The sequence below is a fragment of the Calonectris borealis genome, chromosome 9, assembly GCF_964195595.1.
Source record: "Calonectris borealis chromosome 9, bCalBor7.hap1.2, whole genome shotgun sequence".
Classification (NCBI taxonomy): Eukaryota; Metazoa; Chordata; class Aves; order Procellariiformes; family Procellariidae; genus Calonectris; species Calonectris borealis.
The window spans coordinates 25,243,167-25,264,044 of record NC_134320.1 but is presented as its reverse complement, the minus strand read 5'-3'; the positions used below and the strand labels follow the sequence as shown (position 1 = coordinate 25,264,044).

General features: G+C 41.8%; 1 protein-coding gene across 2 annotated transcripts in view; it reads right to left on the bottom strand.

Annotated features, from left to right (window-relative positions):
* The window catches only part of GOLIM4 (golgi integral membrane protein 4), a 35,094-nt gene extending 15,179 nt beyond the window's left edge, over positions 1–19,915 (bottom strand). The window contains exons 1-5 of one of the 2 annotated variants that reach the window (XM_075157433.1): positions 19,514–19,915; positions 3,905–3,979; positions 2,603–2,652; positions 1,821–1,874; positions 1,143–1,293 (exon numbers count right to left, since the gene is read on the bottom strand). In XM_075157433.1, the coding sequence (XP_075013534.1) occupies positions 1,143–1,293; positions 1,821–1,874; positions 2,603–2,652; positions 3,905–3,979; positions 19,514–19,700 (517 nt within the window). In that variant the 5' untranslated portion in view covers positions 19,701–19,915. The remainder of the gene's footprint in view (positions 1–1,142; positions 1,294–1,820; positions 1,875–2,602; positions 2,653–3,904; positions 3,980–19,513) is intronic. The other variant, XM_075157432.1, reaches the window with a different exon arrangement.
* Between the last annotated feature and the right edge of the window lie 963 nt (positions 19,916–20,878).

Here is a 20,878-nt window from a genome sequence, read left to right as displayed (position 1 = left end):
AAGTTTGGTTAAATTTTATATTAGCGCACCCAGTCTGCAACTGGAATTATGCATCGCTGTTCGAGCTGGGGACTGCAGACAGCAAAATTCATTATGGTAATCTGAATCTTTAAAATGCAGGGAGGAAGCCATCCTCCTCTCTTCCCCCACATTGCATCTGGTGAGTGAGAATTTTATGTCGTAGGACTAAGCTATTCTTTTGGAAGAGGTGCCCAGATGGCCAGCATACTTAAAAAGCTTTATGTTCTGGGACCAGGGAGAGGGGCTTCTCTTCCCACTTCTTACATTATGTTGATGTGGAATATTGCAAGCAGACACAGGCAAGCTCTTCCCACACTCCAAGCTGCTAGGCTGCAATCCAGCTCAGTCCAAGAGCGAGCTGTATGACTTCATTGGTGTGGTGCCAAGGCAGAACTAATAAACACAGCCTCTGCCTGCAAAATACTGTGCAGACAAAACTGCAGACAGCTCCAAAACTAACTCATGTGTTAGTGACACATGGCAGAAAGTGGCTGAAGGCCCCTGATGGAGGCAGCCCCATCCTTTTGTTCTATGCAATTGTGTAATTAGGATTGAAGAGGTCTGCAAACTGCAAAGAATCTCTTTAATAGGAAACTGTATGCCAAGAGTAAAAAAAAAACGAATACTTTATCATCCAAGTATACAGGTGCAACAGGTTTCAGAGAAGCTGATACGTATAGAGAAAGTGAGGTCTAAAATGTATATAAAGTCCCTTCATAAAGAGGCACAGTTAAATCTCTGATAGACGTGGCAAACATTCTTAGATTGCCTTTCATTTACAAAAAAGAATAAAGAGGCAAATCAATTTTTCCAAGTTTATACAAGTCTTAGAACTAAAAATTAAAGACTGGATAAGCCTGCCACTGACACTTGACAGGCTTTTAAGTACTGTGTTTCTTACTATTTCTCTAATCTAGATAGAAACATGAAGCACACCTATGAATACATTTCAGAAAGAGGCCACAGAAAATCATCAATAAAATGTAACTTGTCAGGAGGCATAAGATGCATGAATGACCTGTTAGTGAGAACAGAGACAATGCCTTTCTGTCTCACATCACACAAAACACAATGACAAATACACATTTTAATACGGGCAGCCAGATACAGGTTGCATATACCCTTCAGCTTAGAGATCTCCTGCTCTTTTTCCTGCTGCAGTTGTAAGTATCGCTCCTTGTGATCACTGAACGTTCTGCTAAACTCTTCTCCTTGTTTTCGGTGATCTTCCTCAAGGTCAGCATGCTGTTTCTTTAGTTCTTCATGTTGACTCTGCAAATACCAAGTTGGACACCGGAACAGTTCTGTATCTGCATATCTGGCTAATATTGTCTTTGGCAATTTGTTAAATAAGTCCAGATGAATAGGAAGCATTCATAACAAGAAGTTTATTATTCAAAGCATGCATATTGCAGCTCCTCTCAAACACAGAATGATCTCTGTGATAAGTAGCCTCCTGTTCTAGGGCTACGTCACCTCACCCTGCAGTTGCACTGTCCCATTGGGAGCTGCTGAACGCGTCTAAGAAATTTCTTACATGCCAAACTATGTAAAGTCTGATAAGTCAGCGTCCCATACAAGTCATTGCATTTGATAAGATTAAATTACCCACTGGAAAGCCTGACTAGGAAAAACTGCTGTAAAGCATCTTTTAATGGTGCTGTTGTAAGAGGAAGGCACCATCGATGTACTGACATTCTGGAGTGAATGACCAGACGCCAGCGAGGCCATCTCTCCGGACACAGCAGAATGCCAGTGTCCTGTGGATATCCAGGTAACTGGGTATCTCAGTTACCTACCTTCAACATCTGGTGTTGTACACTCAGTGCACTGTATCGGCTATTTGAGTCTTGCTGTAAAATGAAAACACTAGTATTAAACAGAACGATACTGTCATTCCTCTAACCTCTGTACATGCAGTTATTTAGGAGTCACAAGCCAAGGGACAGAACTCCCCAGGAAACAAATTAATCTCTCCACTTGCTTTGGAAGGTAGAAAGCATATATACTTTGCACTTACTGCCGCAACAATGTATTTTAACTTAGGTTACTCAGCTCACAAACTGCTCCCCAGTTGCAACATGAAGTAGCCATAAAATTCTAATTTACTCGCTTTATAAAGCGAGTCTCTGGGTCCTTTGCCAGACAGAGCTTTCCTTCTGGCACTTGGTATATAAAACAAAGTTTCTTGATGTTTTTATACTTTACAGTTCAAAGACTATGTTTTAGAAAGTTGTCACTGTCCTTTTCCCTGTGGACTAAGCTACAAAAAGATTTCTAATGCCTTATTCCCTCTTCCCCTTAAAAATGGTAACATTACATTTGAACTACCATAATAGAAACAGGAGGATATTTTCTGAATTAATTATATGGAAAGATACTAGGATCTCCTATTACAGCTCAAATAATTAGGAATTGCAAACCACTTACGCATGCAGAGTAGAAATTGAATAAGTGAGGGCTCTTTCAATTAGTATTTTGAGACACCTCTTTGAACAGTCATAATTGCAAAGCATTTCCTTTCTCTTGCAACTCAAATAGCATCAACTATTAAAAACTTGTATTAGGAATGATGACTTACCCTTCCTTTATTTAGCGTTTCCTGTGCTTCTAGTTTATAAACGAGAAAATCTACAACATAAAAGGGAAAATACTGATGAAAAAAACCAGCAAGATTAGAATCTGTACTTAAATAATGTAACTGTTGCGTACATAAATTCTCTTAAGAGCTGAATACTTGTGCAGTTACAATTTTCCAAAAGACCTCCAAAAAAACTATGGAGAATTTAACAAAATGCTCAAATTTTGATAAAATATTTTCATTTAAAAGTTTCATATTTTCATTAAAAAGTTTCATACGTTATCATGAGATATAGAGGGTACCGGCTCAAGACTACGGATGAGTAATTAAATCTGTTACATGAACTCTCTCAGTAGAGGCTCAGTAGCATCATTGAAAAGGAAAAGGACATTTATAAATCATGTATTCTCGTATTAGGATTAAAAAAAAAGTACTTTAAGAAGTGTGAAAGTCTAGTCTAAGTTTAAATAAAGAATAAATTTCCCCCATTTGTTCCTTGATACTCTTTTCAGGATTTGAAAATGCCGACTCACCTTTGCGTAGCAATGGGACAGCTCTACACTAGATGGCACCAGAAAGCTATCGAGAACTGCACAGTAAGAATAATTTCATACATGTTCTTAATCTTTGCTAAAGTAGTTGTTTTAATTCAGCGCCTGAGTCCTCAGTTTTAGGAAGAATACAGACTTTACTCTGAAAATTGTAGTGAATTTAGAACAACAGAAGACTCAGAGAAAACTCAGAGGATTGCATTCTGCTGAAGTTTCAGAGGGCAGATGCGTAAGAAATACAATGTGTGCCAACGTTTCCCCCTCACGCACACTGGAACTTAATTTTAATCAGAAGAAGGTATGTAAGCATGCGTTTACCCCTAAGCATGTGTAAAAATACTGATTCAGAATCTAATTTCACATTGATGGAATGCAAGAAAAGGTCCCATCTTTTTGGTACAAGTTTTAAATTTTCAGCATTCCGGAACAGGATTTACACACGCCCATACTCCACATATGTGCTAGGTTTATGTACATCGATATACACATATTCTCTGTGTATGCTATGCCATGTTGCAGTGATCTGTAAACAGTACTAAAAAGATGATTACTTTTTAAAGAGATCAGATTAAAAAAATAAATTAAAAAAAATTTAAAAAGATACTAAAAAGACCACCACAGATCTGTCAAGGTGGTCCTGCTAATGTGCTATACATTGATAACATGTTTAAAATTGAACAAAATACATCTGAAGTTACTCTCTAAAATAATCAAGTTATCTTAAATGTCAAAGTGAAAAGTACGTTTTTACCTTCTTTCGCTTTCTTATGTTCAAGCCTTTCCTTTTGTAATGACTTTTCTAATCTTGACCTGTGCTCATATACAACTGAAAAGAGAAATTTTGTACACAATTCATTTTAAAAGTAATATATACAAAAACCACCACCCACCCCCAACACACCCAGAGAGCATTGGCACAGAATGTACCAGGAAAATACAAGTGCAATGAGGTCATAGGCTAAGGGACTGCTTGTATCATTTGGGATAGTAACTCTTTTTCTTTCCTGCATGCTTTATTGATCCTGAATTCTGGGTTATTTCCATTGCACAAACATAGACTGTGATAACCGTGTAAGTGGTTTGTTTATGGAGCCAGTCGCTATGGTGGATCTACATGAAAGCTACCAAATCCTCTTTCCTTCTTAGGTATGCAGGTACACATTTCCCCGTGCTTTCATTCTCTCCTGCCTTGTTTGTAAAGGGACAAGGAAATCAGACAGGACAACCTTACTGCCAGAGCAAATCCTGGCAGCAAACAAACTGTCACAAGGAGGGAGGAGAGGTGCACAAGAGCAGGACGGCTTACAAAGGTGCAGTCGTACACTAGACAGGCTGCTTAGGCTAAGACATGCAGAACCTGAGAGCCATTCCTAAATTCTTCCAAAAACTCGGACAACTCTGTTTTCTGCGACCTTCTTTTTTTGTAAAGCCTGGATAACAGTATCCTTTTACACCACAGCGCTGTTGAAGACCCACACTGCACAATGAAATGCTTAGGTATAATGTCCTGTGTTTCTTAGTAAGCATGTGCTGACAGCAAGTATACGTATGCTAAAGCACCCTGTTCTCGCAAGATCCATATAATCTGAGGATTTGGGGGGTTTTGAGGGTTTTTTTTTCACCCCCCAGTTAAGGAGATAAGGCAGGAAAAACAAAAGAAATCATCTGAAGGGCTAGGATAGCTAAAGTATAAAGCTAAACTGGATGCTTCTCTGTAAGGCTAGGGTATCAGAGACCGCTCGTCAGGAAATCATTTCAGTTTGCGAGTAAACTTTAATCTTCACTGATCTTAAAATCCATTTATGCATTTTCTTTAATTGAGTCAAAATACCCACACGATAGTCTAAAGATGAATGAAGCAACAGCGGTGTACAGCACTTCAGCCAAAACCCAACAATCTGAGGTTTTAGGGGCACCACTCATAGGACAAGCCGCAACATCCTCCACAGACCAGGTAGCGGCAGTCATGCGGTGTATCGCTGTCCCCTCCCACGGGGGCACTGACTACAAAAAACCGCATGTGGTCTTTTGGAAAGATGCTCTGATATCTTTGCCAAACTCTACAAGCCCTTTGAGCTGACACTGCTACCAGAAGAGGTGGTTCTGCGGCTTGTTCTCATACTGTCCTTCGGGGTGATGGGACAGCAGACCTAGCAGATGGGGACAGGGCATGTCACAATTTCTTCTGGGGGCAGTGCCGGCTTGTACAGTTTTTAAGAGAGCAGCGGTAACGACTGGCAGTGACCTGGAATGTTGGGTGGCATGGCATGGGACAGACTGCTCCAGGTTTGATCACAGAAGGCAGAGACAACCTTATTTCTAGATTTTTTTATGGTATGACAACTGCTCTTGGTCATATCAACGGTCCAACAGACCGACCGTGCTATCTCTCAGGACCTGACAGGAGCAGATGCCTAGTACACAATACACGCAATGAGTTTACAGCATTTCCTTGGCACTGTCTCCCAGCAATTTATGATTCCCAACGACTGTCCAAAGTGCCCGCAGGTCCTTTGTGTACACCATTCCAAAATGGATTCTACAGTTACGAATTTGTCTAATTGTTTGTTGTATCCATGTGTATTTAGGACATTCAATATCCTCTGGCAGAGAGTCCCACCACTTAGCTGCCAGTAAAGCAGCATTTCATTCAGGCTTGTGTTTTGAACATCTAGTTTCGGATGTCTCTCACAAGCGATGGGGCACATCAGTCCCTATTTACCCTTTCCTCACCACTCACTAGACTGAAGGATCATTATCTGAAATGGCCTACCAAGTTTGCAGCAAAGGAAAGATATTAATTAAAACTCCTGCAAATGTACAGTTATATTTGCTCAAGCTCAGTTTAACACAAGTACTTTTCACTGTCCAAATTATAATTTGCACTCTTTAAAAGAGTTATTAATTTGTATTAATGGAATGTGTGATTTTTCCTTCAAAACTGGGAAACTCATTTTCCGAGAAGTAAACCGCTGGTGAACATAAGCCTTCAACAGGAAGCATCAAATAAAGATTTGTATCTTGGCAGCCACAGAAAACTCCTCCTGCACCTTAAAATGTGTTCTTAATTCCACCAAGGTGCATTCTGCAGGCTCTTTAACTACTGGCTTATCTACAAGTGTTTACGTTTTGGCTTAGAAGCTGGATTGCTAATCAATCCTTGTCACCTATCTCTGCTTTGCTATTTATCTTCTACAGTCAAGGGCATCAGTCAAGATGAACTAATGTATCAACACCCTCTGCAACAAAACAAGCATGTAATGAATATTCACAAAGTCACCAGCAAGAAAGCTTCCAAGAAGGAATAAAAAACAGCAGCACTACAGTAATGGTTTTATCTAGGCACCGAAGATCGTGAATGCCGAATTACATTGCAAAAGGAACAGCGGTTGTAGCATAGCAACTCAGGGGAGAAATGAAAATCCATAATGGGTTTCCCCTCCCATGCAATCAGCAGTGGAAATAGGCTTTTTGGCAAACAGACTAAGCCACAAACAGATTCAGAGGTAACATTTTCCATTTCACTTCTTTGTCTGCAAGCGCACCTTCCTCAGCTCCACCTAGTGCTTTAGCAGGCGTGGGAGGGGGAACCCTGCACAACAAACCCATAATAAGGGCAGGAAGAAAGGAGAAAGAGAATGCAATAGTTTGGGTTTTAGGGGCCGCGGTGCAGTGTACCTTTCACAGCTAATTGCATCTCTGCTGAGCTTTGGCTTTCCTGTCCTCACCCTGCACTTTCAAGCAGTATCTCTACACCTTTCCCAGCTAGCGCATCCTCACTGCTGCCTCTGTGTGCTAACTGGACAAAGCTGGCAATATCTTAAAATAGCTCGTCAGATGGCCAAAAAGGGCTAAGAAAAACTTCCCCCGACTCCTCTCCCCTTCTAGTTCATTTACTGGTTTGTTCAGCAATGTTTTTCTCTGATAAAAGTCCATGATGTGCAACATAATGAAGATTTTGATTAAGCAAATAATTATTAAGAAAGCATAGCTTCCATATTTTCTCACTTGCTCTTTTGGAGAGACTTAAATTATTCCCACCAGTCAAGAACTTCCTAGGCAAGAGTCCAAACTACAAGGCTCCTGTTACTACAGCAGGGGATTTCTCCTTCTTCACTACCAGCCTGGATATAAGATGTCTGAGCAAGAGCCTTAAATAAATAAATAAATTGAAAAACATGTTTTCTTTTATAGGTTTCCCAGCCGGGGGGGGGCGGAACATATATAAGGATTCTGGCAAATTCCTACTGGTGTGATGCACTGACATGGCACTTCACAAATAATTTTTTCATAGGGTAAGTTCTTAATTTTGTACTGATCTTTCCACAAATAACTGAACTTTGCTTCTATGTTATGTTTAATAGAATGGTATAAAAAAAGGGGAAAAACATTGTCATCTAGTGGCTAATATGCATTATTCCAAAGTCAGAATAACTGCAGGTATCAGTTTACTTCTTTAAGTTACCTATATAATATAACCTACATGAATGAACAAAGAACAACATGAATCCACAGAGAGGTGATCGAGCCTCAAAGAGCAAAGCCCAAAAACAGAACCAGTAACATCACAGCTAGTTAAACCATCTTTCGCCTTCAACAAGGAAATATTTAACAGTTCTTGAATTGATCTCAGTTAAATCAAGTCCTTGATTTCTGATTTTTCTCATGCAGAAAGGAAAGTGGAGGAGAAGGGGGGGTGCGATGCTCTATAGATTCTGAGAAGATTACACCACTTTGACCATTGCTGAACGTTAATTGCAACACAGGAGTCAAGCAATCTGATGAAAGCAAGCTTATTTAACAGTCATGGTTATTTCTCCATCTTTGCTTTGCACCTCTAAGCAGTAAAATTATTATTAAGCAAAATAAGCCATTATTGTATATTTAAAAGAAAGTATTTCCTATTTTACATTATCAGCAATTTTGCAACTGTGTTACTGTGGTATTTTGGTCTGTCAGAAGCATGATTCAAGACTCCAAAATAGCCCAGCTCCCACTATCTTACACACTGGAAAATTAAGATTACATTGGGATTTAAATATACATGATGCAAGAAGTCTTATTAATTTCATTGTTATTGTTTCTTATGCAATTCTGCAATCTTACGCTGAGCTTACAGTAATACCTTTCGTTTAAAACTACCAGTTTTCAGTAGTCTTGGCAACATTCAATGTTATTTTTTCTCAGACTGTGGCAGAGTTGAACTGAACCAGCAGTGTATGGTAAGCCACACTGGCACTTTTCCAGTAACACTATGAAGGTCTGTAGAACATAGACTTTTTATAAAAATACAGTTGATTTCCAATTTTTGTCACTGCAGATAGAACCACTTAAAATGTGAACCCATGCAAACAGCTTTTCTGCTGAGAGTAAAGCATTTCCGTGAGCCAAGGAAGAATCCCTTCAACACGGGATGTAGGATAGATTTCCTAGTCCAGTAACAGTAATAAAAACTTTTATCTCAGAAGAGATTTCTTGACTCATCTGATGCTAATGTTTCATGCTGGAAGAAGATGTTATTAATACACCAAGACCTGCCCCCCAACCTTCCAGCTCTGTATATGATTAAGTCAGTGAATCTGGCTTCAAACAAGGAGATCCACTACTTCACTACTGATAATCTTATCAGAAACAGATTATCAAACTGTGGGTAGCTCCTGGACAAGTATCAGAGTTCCCCACCACAGTACAACCCATACTGGTCACAATATACACCCTACCTATTTCAAGGATTCTCAGTTGAGAGTTTAGCAATAAACAGATATTCCAGCAACATTGCAAACATTTAAGAAACAATGGAAGTACTCCCACCACAAAGATTAGGGAAACTGTGTTTTAAGTATACCGCAAGAAAACAACTTTACAGAAACCATATATTTACAATATATTGAACAAAATATTGAAGCTATTTCATATTTTATGCCCTTGACGTTTTCTGTTTTGAATTTATACAAAAAGGACAAAAACAGAAGCTGAGATAATGTGAAACTGATTGTGTGTGAAAAACAAGCATTTTTCTGGCTTATGGATCAGTTTTGCGTACAGGCAGGGATGGACTGCTGTCATTTTGTTCACTGAAAACCACAAGTAGCACTGTGTGCAGTATCACAATTGTATTTACTTTAAAATAAACTCCTACACTTTTCAATTTACTCACGTGAAGAATGATCAATAGCTTTGTCAAATTACAGCCAGTCACTGCAGAAGAGCAGAATTCCTCCTGGCAAACTACACCATGCATTGGCAGTGGTACTTAAAAATAACCACTTCTTTGACTTAATTCTCTAGTCATTTATGTTGCTCAGAGTATTAATAATTTTAAGAGAGAAGTTTGTATTTAATATCTGGATCTTCATATTCAGGGGGTTTTATAGTGTTTGTCATAGACCTACTACTGATTTCAATTGCACGAGGACAAAGCAGTAACGTCTACTGCTTTCAAAGATCCTGCGCCAAAAATAACCTGTCCATTAAGATAAACCTGTTCCTCTAACTTACTCAGTACTCCAATAAGAAACTAGAATTGGAGAATGGGACTTGAGCAAATTACGGAGATTTGGGTCTGACTAGCTTGAGTGCAGGCAGCTAGCTGTACACCAGAGCGACGTCCCACCACATCGTGCTCCCAATGCAGAGTGGTTCTACATAAATGAGATACGCCACTGCTACTAAAACAGCTCCACACAGAGCTGTAGATGGAGACTGATCAAGTGCCCGCACTTAGGTCAAAGTTTAGCAGTAAACCAGATAAGGTCTACCCAAAGATAACAGAGAACTGACTGTGCATTTTTATGTAACATTTTCAATCCTGAAACACTGGAATCTTTTCTAAGTTGGAATATATCTGAAAAAACAAAGAATAATTCGGGAATTATCTGTATCCTGCTAGTTGACACGACACTGAGTGTTGGGAATCCATTAAAGCTCACAGCTGACTCCTTAACTGAAGTTGTGAGGCTCCTGCTTTTGGCTCTACAAACTCCAACTCAGTCCCTGGTGTCTTGCCCAGCACAAGAATTATCATTGATGCTCTCTATGAAGCTTGCCTTCTGTCAAGGGGTTTTGACATGCTAACATTGCAGATTTTGGTAACAGATTAGACAAGGTATGAGAACTAATCATAAAAGAACATCAAAAAGCTCTGTAATGTATAGAGAGTTCAGGTAAGCGTATGAGAAATTTCACATGCTTACCAAACCTTCAGCTTTGCATCCTCAAAAAGAAAAGAGGAAATCTGAAGCACAACGTGGAGAAGTCTTGCAGATCTTAAAAGTTTTGCTCCGACTGCAGTTCTGGAAATCGGGGAATGCTGGGGAATTTGGCACACTAATGCAGTTTGCCCCAGAAACAGATGCTTATATTTCTAAGAAATAGTTGTGGCCTCTATTCAATTATAAGGGTGACATGAAAATTAATGTCTAAACTGGAGTAAACATCTACATTTAATAGAATCCTTTTATTCCACCCTGCCTGTCGTGGTTTAACCTGGCAGGCAGCCAAACACCACACAGCCGCTCGCTCACTCCTCCCCCCTGCCCCCGCCAAGTGGGACGGGGAAAGAATCAAAAGGGTAAGAGTGAGAAAAACTTGTGGGTTGAGATAAAGACAGTTCAACAGAACAGAAAAGGAAGGGAAAATAATAATAATAATAATAATGATACAATATAGAAAATGAGTGATGCACAATGCAATTGCTCACCACCCGCACTGACCGATAACCAAGTAGCGATCGCTACTTCCTGGACCACGCCTCTTATTTATATACTTAGCATGACGTCATATGGTGTGGAATACCCTGTTGGCCAGCTGGGCCAGCTGTCCTGGCTATGCTCCCTCCCAGCCTCTGAAGAGTCTTTGACTAGCAGGGTACTTAGCAACAATTAAAAACATCAGTGCGTTATCAACATTCTTCTCATACTAAATCCAAAACACAGCATTAGGACGAAATTTAACTCTATCCCAGCCGAAACCAGGACACTACCTCATGTACTCCCTTTCTTAGAAGTCAGTAACCCATCTAGGAAACAACAGACCTAAAACCAAATTGCAGGTAAAACATAATGATAGGTTGGGACATAGGGAGGTATTTATCATGTAGAAGCAGTAAACTATAATAGCTGTTGCTAAAAATAGAAGTTTGAGAAGGGGTATGAAATGTGATTAAATATTTAATCCCTAAGAGTTAGGCTTCAGACATGACTTTTATTAGGAAAGAGATCATGTTTTCCAGCCCAGAAAAGATTTCCTGTGCACTCCACGAAAGATTTCTTCCAAACTTTGATGCCACCCACGGTTATGACATGCTAGGTCAGACTAGCATCTCACCTTGCATATGCAGTTTTCTATACACCTATCTATGCTAAAGATTTTTTTTAAAATGATGATAAATGCAAATAGTTCAAACAAAACCTGTTTAGTGATTTTAGACTTAAATTCTTAAGGTTAGCAGATTCACTTCTAAAAAAATTCCATTTCCTTTTCTTTTTACGATTTTCTTCTCTCCATTATTCTGCCATTTTTGTCATGGCACACCAGACCATTTTTTAAAAAACACACAAACATTCAGAAGAGCTGCAGAGACAACAATTTCCTTCTCACATCATCTCTGAGTGTCTGGGTCTGCTCAACTCTCAGCTCCAAGAAACAAGGGCCTGTTATTTCTCTCAAAAATTGTTTTAGATTTTTTTTCGATTTTACGCAGAAATCTAGTGACTCTGACTACATGGTGTTAGGATCTGTATAAAAAAAAAAAATATATATACACATTCAGAAACTAGTGCAAAATCAACATTGAAGAGAAACAATGTAATCTATATAGACACACATGTTGCTTTAACAGTCTCTCCTAACTGAAACATACATTTGCGTTTTTATCATAATGGAACATGGCAAAAACTGATGTAATAGCTATTGTTATCACCTTACAAAACTGCTAACTGCTTCCTTAAATTAGTTCTCGAGAGCTCTAACACAGGGGACTTGGAGCCAGCTCCTGTTGTATGTTTTGAAAAACAGCATACAGAAATCAATAGCCTAAGTTAATGGTTCATATATTGTTTTTCGTAACAGAAGATCACTGTCAAACCTCAAAATACGCATCTGAGTATGACAGATAAACCGAAACACTGAAAATGGCATTGTTCAGTGTGGTGGCATGGATAGGAATAGACTGCTTACTATGCCTTCCAGGAGCACAAGCAGGCCATACTTCTCTCAACATCTCTGTAATTAAGCCCTGGTAATGACTGCCAAACTCAGGGATCTGAGTCACCTCAGGAATATAAGATACTAGGCTAATTTCAGATACCTTGGGGCGGGGGGGCTGTGTGGAAATGTAGAGGAAGAGGTGGAGTAATTGCAGTTTCTTTTATTTCTTAATTAAAGATACATAGTAGAAAAATCTTGGCAAGTTTGGTTTATGCTAGATCACCAGAAAAAGATCAGAATTGCATCCAGCTCAGAAAACCCTTCTTTAAACAAGGAACAGCATCCAAACAGGCTGAATTCCTTACGTGCTTACCTCAGGCGCTGATATGACTAGAAATTCATGCCCTGAATCCTAAAAATCCCAAGAAAAATCACCCAACAAAAGATTCTGCCTTAATTAGTTGTTCTGTATAGTTCATTTTTTCAGTAATCTGAATTATTTAGTTTTCATTACCATTAAACCTCAAAACAGCACCTGACTTTTAGCAGGACAGATTTAATTACTTTTCGTATGCAAGGATCCTATTCCAAAATGACTGAAGTGAACTATATTAGCCACAAATTGCTGGCAATATCCTCACCACTATATAAGAGATGCTATAATGCATACTCAAATCTCTCTGTGGGTGGAAACCTTACTCATAAGGTTGTCCCACCCAGATACACAGGCTGACAAGCCTGTATCCTGCTCAGAAAAAAAAAAAAACAGCCCAATGAGACAATGTGTTTGGAACATCATATTTAAGACTTGAGAATTCAATCAGTTTTGCTCATGTAGCAAGTAAGGAAGTAATTCCACTCTGTTGTTTAGGCTTTGGTTTTAACAGTAAAGCAACAATCTTAACTGAACCACTCCAGGAGTGCCTAACTCTCAGATATTAGCTTTAAAGTTTTGTCAGTACAATTGCAAAGTCTCAACCACCCTAAAACTCTTCCCATATTGCGTGCTTAGCACAGCCAGATATCACTTAAACTACGCTGTTGACTACAGGATTTCTGGCTCAGTTTGCAGCTACAATCTCAGATCATGACCGTGGCTGTTTCATCCTCCGCTTCTCTACTGGTCTCCCTCCCACAAAGTTGATGATGTTTTAGGTGATGCAGAAGCTGCTGTCAAACCTTTGCCTGCTAGGAATATGTGGCAGAAGATGACGGTCAAAGAAGCCAGAATGCAAACTCGCCAAAGCATCCCTCCTTCTCTCTCAGTTCTGAAGTGTTCATAAACCCAGATAGATCAATCACTCACAAGCTTTAAAAGGCTTAAATCATCATCAGTAACAAATAGTTTCAGGATATTGGCTCTATCTTGCATCAATCTGTCATCTAACAGGCCCAATATTAAACTGGGAGGGTGGGGAGAAACAACAAAACCCAGGGAACAAAACCACCCTATTACCTCATGCTGCTTAGCATTCCTTCACTAGATGCTCTGTGATCTTCAGCCCCGATTCCAACTTGGGTCCAGATGTAACATTGCAGCACTGGTAGAAATTTATCGTGGAACTATTATGTCCACAAAGAAAGTGATTTAAGGGCATTTGGGCACGGATTACAGCAATGCAAAAAAATGTAAGTATGGGCATTTGCTCATTTTATCTTTCCAGTCATAGAATTCAGCTGCTGGGACTCTCTCTTACTCACTATGGACCTAGAAGAAACAAACCAGCTCCCTGAGTTAACCGAACCGAACAAAGCTCTAGCACCTTTTCTGTACTCAGATTATGAGGAAATCTTGATAATTCCAGACAACCCGAAATCTTCAGCTTGAGCTGCAAAACAGACATGTATATATCTAAATATACATTTTATACATACATCTATGTATATAAAAATGCATATATAAATATACATTTACAGCGTATAGCTCTTCCATACTAAAATTTTGCACAAATAATTTCAAACGTTTAATGTGTTTTTAAGTATTTAGAACATTAAATACCCAGTGGAAAACGTGAATGGAAGTACAAAAGACAGATTCTTAGATGAGGTTACAAACCGAAGCATACCATTTCAGGAAGCCAGGTAGCAGAATTAGGGATGCTGTATTTGTCGTTTCATGCAGTACTCTGCCTGGTGTTGAAGTACACCCGTGTGCCAATAGTACACCGAGAACTAACCTCTACTATTACAGTGCTACCACAGATCTTTCAGATCTCAGATAGCAACAAAACACAATCAAAATAAGTGCTGTAGTGTTACGTGCAATCTGAAACTTCTAGGAATGACAGGAATTCAGGCTGCTGCTGTTATGGAGAACAACCAAACCAAACCAGGAGCTGTGTAGATGTAAGCTCCACTTGTATGATGCATGTGGAAAATAAGCCATCAAAACTAGTTAGTTCTTCCTAGCTCTGCCAACTTAAGGTACAAGTTTAAATAGAGTACTATAAAAGAGAGTGAGATAGTGAAGTACATCCACATCTGTATGTATTTCAATAAGAACAGCTTTGGCATCTACGTAGCTAGCATGCAGACAGACATAATAAATATTAACCACGGAACTATGATCTAGTATTGTGACGCATTATGCAAGTCTCTATACATAGAGCTGCTATAGATCTGATCAACTTCTAGCAGGTCACCTCCCAGGAAAGGCCTCGGTTTAGGACAAACGGCACAACAGGCACAGAGCAATTCTATATTTGCTTTTCAGCTGGTGCTTTCTAGCTCTGGATCAGATAGCTTTGAGGAAATCCACACCTTGTCTACAGTAGGGCAAACTCTGAAGTCTCAAGTTCAGAGTCCCTGCTGGGTTGGCTCCCAAGATTACAGCATGGTCTCAGACTGCACAGAGATTGCCTGAAGCCATCAGATACGTTAAGACTCTAAGAGAAAGAGCAGGAAAATTAAGGTAGTAAAAGGCACTAAATGTAGGCTGTTATTAGGATTAGGGATTAAGACAGATTAAAATAGTACACAAGGGGTTACTTAATACCCAGAGGATGAGAAGAGAGAAGCTGTAAGGGCTAAAAAGACATTTGTAGATACATTCAATCTTGAAGCAGTCAAAGATACGATCAGGTTCATCTACAGCTGTCAATGCATTTCTGTTCTAGCAACTGAAGTCTGTTCCCATACGGCCAGTAGTTTAAGACTTAGTGTGACACATCTTTGTAGGAGGCAAAGAGTGTCAAGTTTTATTTAGTATTTCTTAAAATGATAAAAACAAGATTATCTTCTTGTCTTGAACATAATACTCAGAGAATGAAATTTAAAAATAATCAGCTTACTGGGAAGATCAGCTTCTCTATGAAAGACCTTGTCGATAACAATGACTTTAGGTTCTTTTAGCAGCCAAGAAATTTTGTGTCACCTCTAAATTTTGCCTTCAGTATTCCCTTTGTGAGTTACAAAAGCAGCCCTACTTTCTCCATGCCCACGAGAACTGTGTTAAACAGATAAAAATGCCAAACTTTGACATCCTTTTTTTTGTGAGAAGTTTAGCTTTCCAATACAAAATCTTCTACAACGTGAGCTGTCTAAAGGGGGTGAGCTTAAGATCCCAGCCTCTCCAAACCAGTTATTCTTATCGTGTTCCCCAAGTCTGCCATCCTTCCAGTCGCACCCTGGTCTTATTTCAAGAAGCACAAATTCTGCTCAGCTGTGTACCTGAGGCTGCAAACACCAGAAAAAGCAGAACTCCCTACAACAACAGTTGTATGCAGCCCTCTTCAGATCAGGTGCATGGGCTAAACGATTTTGAGACCTCTTCCTGCACCATTTTTCAGTGATCTGTATATTCTGCCTTGGTGGATGAGAGTGCTATTTTCCCAAGCAAACAGAAGATCTAGCCTGGTTCACGTGCTGCATTTGAGCAACACAAGGTAAAGAAAAAGATAAAAATCTAAGGCAACTGGCTTTTCAAACAGAAACAGGAAGCACTGCTCATTCATGCATGAAGAACTGGCAAGTACCAAATAGGAGGTTCTTATTACCTACATAAATGAAAAATCTAAAAAACTGTGCAGAGATAGATAAATAGTAGAGGGGACAGTAGGAAGTGAAGGGAGGCTACACTCCAAGCTACATCTGAGGATCCTTCTTAAGATTTTGGGCAGACCAAAGGCATTCAGGTCCAAAACTGTGACCTTATACATAAACTTAGGAGCTGCCTATGATCCTTAAGCATTTCACAAACTGACTGAAGTTTCACCCAGAAGCCCTAACAGTGTTCCTCTGTGTACAGTCAGGAAAGCAACTGTCTTTATAGGCACCAGTAGTCACAACAAAACCCAGCCCAAATTCAGAAAACAGGCAATATTTCACTGGAGCACAGCCAGCCCAGCACAATACAGCCTCAGGATCCTCAAAAGGATAACTTTAAGAAGTTGCCTTTTTTTTTTTTTTTTTTTTAATTTGAAACAATAAAATCCTACTGATGAAATGTTTGTTCAGGAAGTAGAATTCCAAGGTTCAGTTCTCTCCTCAGCTTGTAAAGAGCTTTAAAGTCTTATTTAATCACCCAGAAGAGAGCTAACACTAAGAAATCAACCACTGTTAATAAAGCACCCTCTTTTCTTCCCAGCAATGCTATGTCAGTGACCTTGCCCTTTAACTGGTTCCTGTTTAAAAGATTTCAGAGTGCTGCCATCATACTCCAGGCCCCAAAATTATCTCTAGACCAGTATCTATAAAGAAACTGATTACACTGTATGGAAAAGATAAGTTGCACTGCTTTAGCAGTGATACATTTTGTTGTTGTCATAAAAGAATAAACTCAAAGAATAATCTCTCGTGTTGTTAAGGACAGCAAAGAGATGTAGCCTAGATATTCTTAGAGGTTTTTTTGTTTGGCAACAAACATTGTTGATTTAAAATCCAGGCCATTTAAAATGATAAGTTCAAAGTGCAGTCAGATACTGCACCTGCAAACAGGATTTTCTGTCAGCATTTTATGCTGTTTCAAAGTCTCTGTCTAAAGAAAATGCCCTCCTGTCGTTCCAGATCAAAGAGTTAAATAGGAAAGGTTCAGAAATGGTTTTGGTGTTGTCTACCACCAGTGAGCATAGTGCTTGTGTATCTCCGGGCGAGTTGGGCATAGGCACAGGTTCTGAATTCTCCATGTTCTCCTCACTAATAAACTGCTACTGCAAAAATCCAAGTGATTATACAAGGCAGGCCACCCCAGAAAGTGGGGATGTACAGGGAAAGACAGGGAAGAAAAGCTGATTTCTAGCTCATTAGGCCCAAGCCCTCCAAAGTCCTTAGGCATATAGCTTTCGCTTACCTTAGTGGGAGATTAGGCATCTAATGCTTGCTGCTACGTTTAGTATGTCTCTGGGCTCTCAGCCTCACCCTCTTTTAGGTATATTAGCTATTGCCATAATATAGGAAAATTTTAAAGAACCAATTTTATTGCTACATTATGATTTTCCTTGTATTGTGACTTAATTGCTAGTAATTTTTTTTTAAAACAAGGTTTACTGCTACCATACTAGGCATAGATAAAGTCTCCTGCTTAATAGGCTTGATACATTGCCGTAGGTCCCAGAACTATGTGAATTTATTGCATTGATAATCAAATGTATTAATGTTTTCAGATTCTGGTCCATTATTTTACATTTATCCTTGATACAGTGAAGCAAGCAAGAGAATACTTATATAAAATGCAGCATTGTCACTGCATTTATCAACTACTGGTTGCCTGCTACTTCCACAAACTTGCTTGGATAGACGATGGCTACTCAAAATAATGTTTCAGACATGGAAAGTTTAAACTAACAGTCCAGACCCAATATATCTGATCAAGAGAATCTCTCCTCTATGTTAGGATAAAGTTTGTTGCATGCTCCTGTTTGGTATAGCCAGAGAAACAGAAAAAGCTAACTTGTTGAATTTTAGCTTGAGAACAAGATGTTCCTGTGTCCTCTTCAAATACTGTTGGCAAATATGCAGACTAGCAAAAGTAGCCCTTTAGCCATCTGCCACACACCCATCTCCCAGCCAAACATTTACACCTTTTTTGTGACTGAAATGAAGGTTTCTGTCAATTTTTTCCATGGCATTACCTGGAAATGGCCTGAAATTGAAATACTAAGTAATGATGGTCTCAGATTGTAGCTAAACATATTCAAATAACAAATCACTATAAGAATTTAACAGTATAAGCCCAATTCTGTGCTCTCTGCATAAAAACTGTATGCTTCCACACATGCTTTTATGTATGCTTCCACAGTGAAAAGTATGGCTGAAGATCACTCGGAAGTCAAGTACTGTTACAGCTGCTAGAGCAGACCACTCTTATTCTTGTTTTATACAGTTTTGAGAAATAAAACTCTAAAGAGTTTTGAAAGTTGGTTCTGGACTTGGTGTATGCCGACCTGATAATCTTGCACTTGACAATTAGAGAGGCGCTGAGGTCTTGTACTTCCTAGAGCACTGATGCTTCACACATATATCTGCTGCTTTGCATCTGATTTCGGGACATGCAGATGTCAGACATCGGCATCTTTTCATCTTCAAGTACAGGACGCCCACATTTGGTGCATCCTTAAACCAAGATATACAAGGATCTGTATTTATGCGGCAGCTTTAAGCCAAAAAATTCAAAGTTATTCCAAAAGCAATAGAATAGCCTTACCCAAATAACTTACTTGAACTTTACTTTCAAATTACCCTTTAAAAAATGCTTTATTAGAATAGTCCCCTCCCTCCTGGAGCTATTTAAGGTTTACGCTCCCCAGGAAATGCAGCCTTGCATTTTTGCAGCTGAATGTTCTCTCAGCAGCATAAAATTAATACTGCTAAGACAACACAGAAGCACGCAAAAGTCCCAGAACTGGATGGGGTCTGTACTGTTAGATGAGCGGCAGGCAGTACGCCTGCCTTTTCCGTTTATACCAGGAATTGCAAAGCGATGTGCAGTCCTTCGGGAATAAAAGTCACTCTATAAAACGTGTGGGAGTGAGGGGGAATTAGAGCTCTCTAGCAGTCCATGACAAAAACTCACACTGACTTCAGCGGGGCTAGGATCCTACCCACGGTTAGGTATCAAAACCCCACAGGCTGCAGGGAGAGAAGGGGAAGAAGCGCATAAGGAGCGAAACTTTGTGAGAGGTTGGAGAGCCGGAGCCCGGAGGAGGAGGAGGAGGAGGAGGAGGGTATTCTGCAAGCCTTAGGAAGGGGCGGCAGAGGCTCCTGCCGAGGTAAGTACCTTGTAACTGAGCCGAGAGGGACTCTTGATGCTGCTGGTACTTGAGCGCCGTGGCCTCAGCCTTCCTCAGCTGGCCCTGCAGCTCGTAGTAGAGCATCGCCCCGTAGAGGAAGCCGAACACCACGGTCAGGAGCAGGAGGGTCTGGAAAATCCGCTTCTGTTTTCGGGAGCACATCCCGTTGCCCATGTCCCCGGCGGGGTCCCGAAGGCCCCCGCCCCTCACGGCTTAGCAGCGGGCAGCTGGAGGCGGCGGACGACGAGGCGGCGACATCTGAGGCCCCGGGCCCGCGCCGGGAGGAGGAGGGAGGGACGGAGGGAGGGAGGGGCCGGCCGAGCCGCCTCAGCCCCTGGGCACCACCGCGCCCGCGACGCCCCGGGCGGCTTCCCCCTGCCTGCGGGCCCTGCGCGTCGGAGCGGAGCCGGCGGGACTCTGCGCGGCGCGGGGCGGGCGCCCCAGCCGCATGCTGCGGCCGCGAGGCTGCCCGGTGCTGCCCGGCCCTCCGGCGGCGGCCCCCGGCTGACTGTCCCGGGCCCCGGGTCCCCGCGGCAGGGGCGGGCAGCGGCGCTGGCTACCGCGGCCTGCGGGGCGGGGGCGGCTCCCTGCTCTCCTCAGGCGGCGCCTTCAGCCCGGCCCCGCCGCGGGGACCCGCCCAGGCCGGTGGCTCTGCCGCCGCCACCTGAGAGGAACAAAGGCAACTTCCCGGGCCCCGCACTTACGTGTCACCTCCGCTCCGCCGCGGCTCCCCGCCGCGGGATCCCCGAAGGAAGTCCCGCTCCGGGCGCGGCCTCATTGGGCCCAACCGCGGGTCTCTCCCCTCCCTTCGGGGCGGCAGCGCCTGAGCGCATTGGGTGCCCGCCGCGTCCGTCCGGCCCGCCGGCCGCTCCGCTTCCCTCCGCCCGCCCCTCTCCTCACGCCCGGCCCAGACCGGCCCGACCCGGTGCGGGGGTGCGCCTCGGGGCCGGGGCGGCGGGCCGGCCTCCCGCAGGGGCCGGGGCAGCCGGGGCCCGTGTGCCCGCCCGGCCCCCGTGTGAGAGGCCCTGAGCTGGGGTGTGTGACACCGTGTGGGACAGGGCGGGTGTGGCAGCCGGTGTGCCGGGTGTGGCACCGCCTGGGACCGCCGCTGGGGCGGGGGGTGACAAGGCCTGTGGCGGTTGGGGGGTACCCGGCCCCCGCAGCCACACCAGGGCCCGCGGAGGCCTGCGGGACGCCCGGCTCCTGGGGGCGAGGGGTGTCGTACTGAGAGGGCAAAGTCCCAAAGAGCCTGTTTCTATAACCAAGCACCTGATTAATTTCCACTCTTCATCAGATTAATTTATTTCTTTTCATAGGTCGTTGACTGTACTTTGTTTCAGCACCAAGAGGTG